General features: G+C 42.7%; 1 protein-coding gene across 1 annotated transcript in view; it reads right to left on the bottom strand.

The window, feature by feature from the left end:
- Positions 1-5,071: 5,071 nt before the first annotated feature.
- Positions 5,072-9,210, bottom strand: part of fasn (fatty acid synthase) — a 38,631-nt gene continuing 34,492 nt past the window's right edge. Inside the window, exons 41-42 of the mRNA XM_079182104.1 lie at positions 8,452-8,703; positions 5,072-7,726 (exon numbers count right to left, since the gene is read on the bottom strand). Coding sequence (XP_079038230.1) covers positions 7,589-7,726; positions 8,452-8,703 — 390 coding nt within the window. The 3' untranslated portion in view covers positions 5,072-7,588. The remainder of the gene's footprint in view (positions 7,727-8,451; positions 8,704-9,210) is intronic.

The following is a 9,210-nucleotide window of genomic DNA, read 5'->3' as shown; positions in this document are numbered from 1 at the left end:
ACTTTACTTGAGTATTTCCATTTTATTCAACTTTGTACTTCCACTCCACTACATCTCAGAGGGAAATATTGTACTCCACTACATTTGTCTGGCAGCTTTAGTTACTAGTCACTAGTTACTTTGCACATTATACTTTTTTAAACCCTTCCTAACTCCCCAAACTGAACAACAGAGATAAAGGAGTTAACATGAGCTCCACCTGAAACGACTGCAGCAGGAATAATGATCCAAACAAATATACATATGTCTTCTAACCCTAGCCCTACCTTTAACCCTAGCCCTATTTTTAGGCCTCTCCCTGAAAATTGCATACCCATACTAAACAGAGTGTATTTCCTGCAACTACAAGATCTATTTGAATAATGTTGATGTTATAATAAAGGTAACACTTGTGAGATTGGTTCAGATGTGTAAATATCAGTGTATATGTTACTGGTTAAGAGTAAATGAAGATGGCACACAACTCAAATTGAAAGGTTTCAGGTTCGCCTGAAAAAAAAGCCCTTTTATTGTTATTTCTTTGGAATGATGCAGCTGGAAGTCTAAACCCACTCCTAAATCATAGCACAATAATATGTGAACAGTCTCTCTGCACATTTTTACTTTGATAAAGTGAAGCAGAACAAAATTAGACAGGTTTCAGTACAGAGAGGTCAGGCGAGGTCAGCCAAATTGTAATTTTGGAACCAGCTGTTCAATTGTAATTGTATGTACTATATAACTATATATTTCACTTGTTTTATCACTAATAGTATTCAATCTATCCAAATACAGCAGTTTGGCATCGTTTTGAGAGCCAGAATCCTCTCTGAGCCCTGTTTGTGTCTCTGATCGATGGGACTTTCTCGTCTAAATTCCAGTTGCTCTGTGTCTATGGAGACCTAGCTCAGCCTATCATTGGTCGATTTCAGTCAATGAGCCCTCCTTCGACGTGCCAGAGTCTATATAATTAAGCTGGGATAACGTGATATTGATTGACAGAATCGTTAGCCAGTCAGAATCAAAACCACGCCGTCCCTTGCGAAGTGTAAAATCTGATTCGCCAAAAGTCAAATCCCACCCTCATACCCTGCCTTATAAAAGCACCCTGTCATCACGGAAACAGTTAAAAGAACACTTTTTTTACCTCCACAACCGGAAAATGATCCCTTTGTCTTCATGATACAGCGTAAAGGTGAGGAGCTTTATGATTATTAGCAGTTAAGCGGTTTGTTGTTCTGGTGTTTGATGGCTGATATCTCTGTTATGGTTTCACAGAGAGAAATTTGGAAGATATCTCTGGAATCTGTGTCGAATTCTCTTGCTTTCTGATATCTCGATTGTCCGTGTTAGCTTTTAGCTTTGTGTTCGTAGCTCTGTCCGGAGTGCGTAGCTCGCGGACTCATGGCGAAAAATACGTGATATTGTGGTAAATCTTCTAGTTGATTATATTAGTTGTGTAGATAAGTGCATTCTTTCGATGGTATATGCTGGGGGCGTAGGGCTTAACAGGTATTCTTTTAGCTCTTCTCAGGCTCTTCTTCTCACCAATATCCCTGATGCTCAGTAGATGGTACCAGTGATGTTCTGGGTGCTTTCAATCACCCTCTGTAGAGCTCTCCTGTCCTGAGCCGTACACATCCCATCCTAGTTTGTAATGTTTGCAGTCAGGATGCTGCAGAAGTGGATATAGTAGAATAACAATGATAACAAAAGCGGTAATGGTATCGGTAATAGTAATAGTAAAGTGACTAATAATAATAATGATAGTAGCAGTGGGTTTTAGCAGGACCATGGCAGGAAGCAAGACCAGGGTCCAGATATAACCACGATCCATGGAAACCTGTGAGGAGAGAAAGCACAAAGACTCCGGTGAAGAAGTTAGTAATGTGCATTAATGGAACATGAATTCATACAGAAGGAGAGAGAGAAGAGGAGAGAGGAGTTCAGTGTATCCTAGGAAGTCCCCCGGCAGTCTAGGCTTATAGCAGCACATCTAGGGACTGGTCCAAGGCAAACCTGAGCCGGCCCTAACTATAGACCTGAGCCAGCCCTAACTATATTCCTGAGCCAGCCCTAACTATAAGAGTTATCAAAAACGAAAGTCTTAAGCATTACATTACATTACAGTCATTTAGCAGACGCTTTTATCCAAAGCGACTTACAATAAGTGTATTCAACATCGGTATTCAAGAGAACTACTAGTCACCAGAAGTCATAAGTGCATCTCCTTTGTTAAACAAGTATCTAAGAGCATAAACCAGAGCAAACGTACAGTGCAGAAACAAACAAATACAATAAGTGCAACGAGCTAACACAAATACAATAAGTGCAACGAACTAATATGAATACAATAAGTGCAACAAACTAATACAATGAGTGCTAAGTGGAAGGCTCAGGGTAGTTCTTCTTGAAGAGGTGAGTTTTCAGCCTGCGCCGAAAGATGGGCAGCGACTCCGCTGTCCTAACGTCAGTGGGAAGTTCACTCCACCATTGTGGGGCCAGGACAGAAAACAGCCGTGACCGGGTAGATCGGCCGCAGGGACCTCTGAGCGACGGGGGAACCAGTCGCCCTGATGCAGCAGAGCGAAGTGGTCGGGCGGGGGTGTAGGGCTTGACCATGGCCTGGAGATAGGAAGGAGCTGTTCCTTTCACTGCCCTGTAGGCTAGCACCAGAGTCTTAAACTGGATTCGAGCTCTTACAGGGAGCCAGTGTAGAGCACGGAGAAGGGAAGTTGTGTGGGTGAACTTGGGGCGCTTGAACACCAGACGAGCTGCAGCTTTCTGGGCAAGCTCCAGCGGTCTGATGGCCGACGCCGGGGCTCCGGCAAGTAGAGAGTTGCAGTAGTCCAGGCGGGAGATGACCAGCGCCTGGATGAGGACCTGCACCGTCTCCTCAGTGAGGAAGGGGCGAATCCTCCTGATGTTGTAGAGCAGGAATCTGCAGGAGCGTGTAACCGATGAGATGTTTGCTGAGAACGACAGTTGGTCATCCAGGGTCACACCCAGGTTCCTCGCAGTCCGAGTTGGCATCACCACGGTATCATCAATGGTGATGGACAGGTGTCAGTGTGGGCAACCCTTCCCCGGGAGGAACAGTAGCTCGGTTTTGTCCAGGTTGAGCTTGAGGTGGTGTGTCGTCATCCACTTCGAGATGTCAGCCAAGCACGCAGCTATGCGTACCTCCACTTAAGTGTCACCAGGAGGAAATGACAAGACCAGCTGGGTGTCATCGGCATAACAATGGTAAGAGAAGTCATGTGAGCGAATAACAGAACCCAGAGATGTTGTGTAGAGCGAGAAGAGCCCAGGACTGAACCTTGTGGAACCCCCGTAGTCAGCATGCGTGGTTCCGACATGGAGCCTACTCTTAAATGTGGTAAGTCTGTCTGCCTCCCCGACTGAAACTCTGGAGCTAAGTACAACTGAACGCTGATGTTCACCAAAATGTAACAATAACCTTTCATGAATGAAAACACACTGTTAAAGGGTTAAAGTTCGAAGACAAAAACATGGACAACTCCAATTGGACAACATCTCTGGTAGAGACCTGTCAATCACTGTGTTGCCCCGCCCTAAAGCATCCCCTGCTTTATGGTCTGTTTGACTCTAAATGGACCATCATTTACTAAATGAACATCATGCTGTATTGAAGACTTGACACTAGAGATTGAGACCATAAACTCATGTTTACAATGTTTACTGAGGTAATAAATCAAGAGAGAAGTAGTCATTTTCTCATAGACTTCTATACAACCAGAGGAGTCGCCCCCTGGTGGACACTAGAGAGAATGCAGCTTTAATATCTAACCCCTAAGCCTATTTTGAGGCCTCTGCTCGAAAATGTCATACCCATACTGAAAAGAGCTTTTCTCTCTAACTACAAGGTCTATTTGAATAATTTAAATTGCATAATAACACAACAAAATGTGAGCTTTGTTAAGATGTGTACATATCAGTGTATATGTTACTGGTTAATGAACTGCTGAATGAAGATAACACACAGCAAAAATTGAAAATGTTCAGGTTCGCCTGAAAAAAACAACAATTTTATTGTTTAGTATTTAAAATAATGGAGCAGTAAGCCTAAAAAACTCCACAATCATAGTACAACATGTCAGTCGTCTCTACATACTGTTTTTATTTTGATAAATTGAAAGGACAATAGAAAAATAGAGGCTTTTGTACGGAAAGTCCGTCCAAGATCAGGCCAAATTCTCATTTTGGACGCAGCTGCTCCAGGTCTCCCATGCTAATTTTATATACTATATAACTATATATTTCACTTGTTTTATCACTAAAACAATAGTTCAATCTATCTAATATAGCAGTTTGTCATCATTTTGAGAGCCTGGGCCCTCTATAAACCTGTAAAACATGGGTCGCCCTCAACTGAGTTCCAGTTTTACAGACTTCCTTTGAATGTTGCACAGCCTATGATTGGGCGATTTGCAACATTACGTCTAAGAATGCGGAAATGAGTGTAGGATGCAGTGAAATGATTAATTCGGTGATTGACAGAGTTTTAAGCCACTAAAAATCCAATCTGGTGAGGCGGACCTTCAAGGCTCGGAAAATGATTCGTCAAACTGAAAAGACTCCCCCTTCCTCATACATGCACAAAAGATTTATCTGGGATTGTTGCCGACTTTCTTCATGAAAATCATCTCAAGGTGCGAAGCCTTTACAATTTTTGGCAGTGTGGCGAAGAAATAGGTGAAATTGTGTACAAGTTGGAGTACTTTGTATATGTATATATATATACACACACACACAGTATATATATATGGTCCATTTTGCCAGAATGTCTTCGTTACGTGGGTATAGGATATGTCATAAAAAACACTTGTATGCGTTCTCAGAAGTACTTTGTACTACATGTGTACACTCTGTCGCCCCCCCTCTGGGACCAGATTGGGTCCCCCTCGTTACTAGAGGGGTTTAAGGTACTTCAGTGGCTTCTCTTTTCAGAACTGCAGGTTGTGTTGGGCACACATACATACAGAGTGACATTCTTATGTGATGCAAGACATTATTACATCATTTATTGCTGATACATTTATGACAAAATACAAAATAGTCAGAATGAAGTGATAAGCAAGAGACCTTTATTAGTCATAACAATACATACTATTACAATACAAGAGATCGGCATACTGTCCCTTCCTTCTCCTTTTCACTGAAATCAAACAGCACATTTGCCTGGAGTCAGCTGACCCTTCATAGACCAGGTCGGAGGTCTCAGGGATCAGGTGGGCTATGTTGCTGCTGTAGTGAGGGTCATTGGAGTCAGAGACAGCTCTTTCAGCAAAGATCCCAGTTAAGTTCACATCAGTTATGTCCACATACAACTTAGTAGTCATTCACAACCTAAATGCTGATTTGGGAAAGGATGCAACATTTACTGACACATTTACGTACCAAACCTTTTCAGTGCATCACTATGGGTCTAACTAAACACCGACTGTCACCAGTTCTCGCCCTCACAAGTCTGTTGGCAAGTGTGTGAGCTGGGAGGCATGAGACTGAACTCTTCAGCTATCAGACTACCTACTGCTGTTTGCCCATCAGTGAGAACGGCTCCTTATGAACCAGAGTAAGCCCTGTAACAACTCCTCTTTCTATCAGATGCAACATCTTCCTTACAAATCTTAAATTACTGCAGGATAATAATAGTAACCGTTGGTTATAAACAGTCATAGTTAGACTTTATTAGTATCAGGGCAGAAATCTTTAAATTTCAAAATAAAAAAAGTTTCCTCTCTTCCTGTAAACAGCATCTATTTTATAGATCAGTATGATCTAGGGATCGTTCAGTAATATTACTCTTAATTATACTAAATTGTGATTTATGACATACTGCACCACATCAATCACAATGATTGCTTTTTAGAAGCTTTCCATAATTTGTGAGTTTTGGTTTGGCTCAGGAGAGTAACAACAGTTCCTGATGACAAACAAACAAAAAATAAAGCAACACGATGTGATTGCGTCCCCTGGCACACAGGTAAACAAACTCCTTTTTGACAAAATAAACAAACAATAAATACATAATTAATATTGAACAAACTCCAAATGGTCATATTACCAATGCTATTATGCAATAGTGCTAGGTCAGGAGTAATGTCCCCATGGCAGTTAACCACATATACAGTGAGAGAGGAGCAGAGCTTCATTGTGGGCTTTCACTGGGTAAAGGACACGGACCGGTCATTTAAAAGAGAAGACAAGTCCTCCATGCGTTAGTGTACCGTTATGAAATAACCCGGTCTAACGGCTGAGTAGCACAGACGTGACAAACAGCTGACTGTGTGTACATTGCTCAGCAGGACTCTGCCTTTCATGCTATGCTAAGCTACATTACTCTCTAGTTGTTTAGATGTTAGACGTACAGGCGCAACATGCTGTGTAAGGCATTCTATTACAGTCTAGACGTGATAATAATTGATTATAGTTAATCACTGAATTGGTCAAAAACATTGACTGACGCAGCCCCCTCATTTATTTCAAATAATGCCAAAATGGAGGGTTCAGTAAAACACACCGGGTGGAAGAGCAACAGATGAACCTGGCACAGTACAAGGTCATCCAGTGTGTAACGTGGAATGGGTATTCGTTCTGTTTACCTGGTGATCGGCTCCGTGGAGGATAAAATGATTGAGAAAGAAGTTCACTAAATAGCGACATGAGGTCATCCTCATGGGGCATACGGTACCTCAAAGTCACCTACAGAGTGGCTGTCCAGAGGCTCAAACAGAGAGCATGCTAACGCTACTCCCTGTAGTCGAGCTCTTTATGCTTCCATGCTGTCTGAAACAGAAGACAATAACCGTCCTTCCTTCTCTAGATGTAAAACCCATTTACTCAGAGGGGAATATCAAGGTTTTCCAGGAATGACACAGTTGGCTCAACAGGATTTAGACATCTGTGGGACACTGGTTCTACCTGAGCCGACCATGTAGCAGCTGGACTAGCTACAGTGAGCAGCAGACTACACAGGGGGTAGATACCATCAGCTAATCTGCTCGCTAACAGACTACAGATACAACGGGTGGTTAGCTGTGTTAGAGTAAATGAGTCTAATGTGTCCTCATAGAAGGCTGTCAGTTTAGTCATTTTATGAACACTGACAGATGGAACTGGAGCATGAGCAAGCAGCTATGTTAAGTGATTATCTTGTGTTGTGTAATTCATAATGCAGATGTTTTACTTATATTTATCCTTTTTTCCTAATGAATATTGTTGAAAAATGTTGCATTTTATAAATGAATCAGGGGGCTATAGCCGACTCTTGATTAGAGAGATTGGGTCCCGACTACAATCCAAAACAAGGCTGAATGTAACATGGTAACAATGTGACATAACTGCACATTTCATTTAGAAAAACAGGAAGACACCAGCTAAGCGCTCTGATAGGTCAGGGAGAGAGTCCATTGCTTGAATTTACCAATAAGATTTAAAATAAAAAAGGTGCAGTAAGGTGCATTTGGGCTATCAGGGCAAAATGGCACCGAGCGCAAACATGCTGTGTATTATTCTCACAGTATAAAACAAAGTTGGGAATGTTGAGATATTAGTGTGAGAGGAGGGTGAGGTCGGGTGGACATGTCTAGCCCTCCCTTGCTGTGACCCGAGGCTCAGCCAGTGAGCTGTGGATGATGCTGCTGATGGACTCCACCCCCTCTCCTTCCAGGAAGGTGCGGTGGTCTCCCTCGATGACGTGGACCGAAACCTTTCCATCGCATACCTGAAGAAAGACACAGCTCATTCAGCATTGAAGTAGACAGAGATTTAAGGCTTGTAGATGCTCAGAGACAGACGAGAGTTTATCTTCCTGATGATCTCTCTGTGCTGTACAATCACCCTATGGAGGACATCTTTGATCAGTGTTATAGCTCCTCACTACTGCCATAAACTCACATGTGCTGTAGCGTGTGTGTGTTATAAAGTTAGGATTTTATTGTCATATACACATATACAAAATTTGACCTCTGCATTTAACCCATCCCTAGTTTATTGGGAGCAGTGTAGAAAATCGACACACATGCAGCAATGATGAGAGAACAAACCCTATAGTGGGATTATTTCATTTTCAAGGATGGCTCAGCTCTAACTGCCAGACTGTTACTTGTCAAAGGCAACAACACAAAAGCTACACAGAACTTTTCCCCTTCCTGGACATTTATGATCTCTGATACAGAAATGTAGGTGAGCCTACAAATCAGCATCATTATGTAGTTATTTCGGCACCCCGTTTATCCGCTTATTGCAATTCAATTACAGCAGAATCTGTCTATTTTGGGGTCATACAGCTGTAGTAAACCAGCTGACCTGTGACTTCCTAGATACAGTGACTATAGCTCGTGAAATTCACATAGCGCCTCCAGAGGACGTTATGAAGCGAGACAAGACAGCGTATCTGGGACACAACATGTACTAAGCATGTAAATCATGTATTCGTATGGACGTTACCTCGCTGAGGTTGTAGTCAGCTCCCAGGTTCTGTTCGTAGTCGCTGCTGGTTTTGGCACGCAGTAGCGTCACGTTGCCGTGAAGTTTGGAGGCAGGCACATAGCCGTCAGCAGCCTTCAGCTTGTAGTAGAAGGTGGTGGCTGCAAAGTGCAACGAGTCTCGGCTGATGTTCTTGTGGCTGGAGGTGATCAGGTCCACCGCGGTGTTGACACGGGCCTCCAGGTCTGGCAGCGGGAGAAGAGTCTCCAGAAGCTGCAGAGACAGAAGACACTTGGAATGAAAACGCTATAGAAATGTACTGGTAGAAGAAAATGACCAGACCAGGATGTAAACGAGGACAAAGCACATAGGAGGATAGCACATGATGTTCCACATCACTGCTGTCTGCCTAACCGTCCTCAGTCCTCTGTTATATTCTGGGATGTAGGAGCCTTCTCCCAATATCCTAATTTGAATTTATTTTGCCATAGTTATGCTGTTGTACAAGCAAACCCAAAACTCATTCAAACCCTCGGCCTTAGCAAATGTAAAGATGTCACATTCAATTGTTTGATCAGAATTTCAATGCCAACTAGAAACTGAGAGACTTCCTGTGTTTAGTCGAGGATCTAAACCAGAGCTCGGATTCAACCATCTCTCTTCATTTCAGGTGCAGAAGTAGTTTCATGTTGCCTTGGAAGTCATCAATGTTTAGAGCTACACTTGACAAATGTGTGCTGTCATCAGGTGGCACACGAGGCTGCAACTAGCATATGTGAG

The sequence above is a fragment of the Pholis gunnellus genome, assembly GCF_910591455.1.
Source record: "Pholis gunnellus genome assembly, chromosome: 21".
Lineage (NCBI taxonomy): Eukaryota > Metazoa > Chordata > Actinopteri > Perciformes > Pholidae > Pholis > Pholis gunnellus.
The sequence above is the reverse complement of the archived record's forward strand: the minus strand, read 5'-3'. Positions and strand labels throughout refer to the sequence as shown.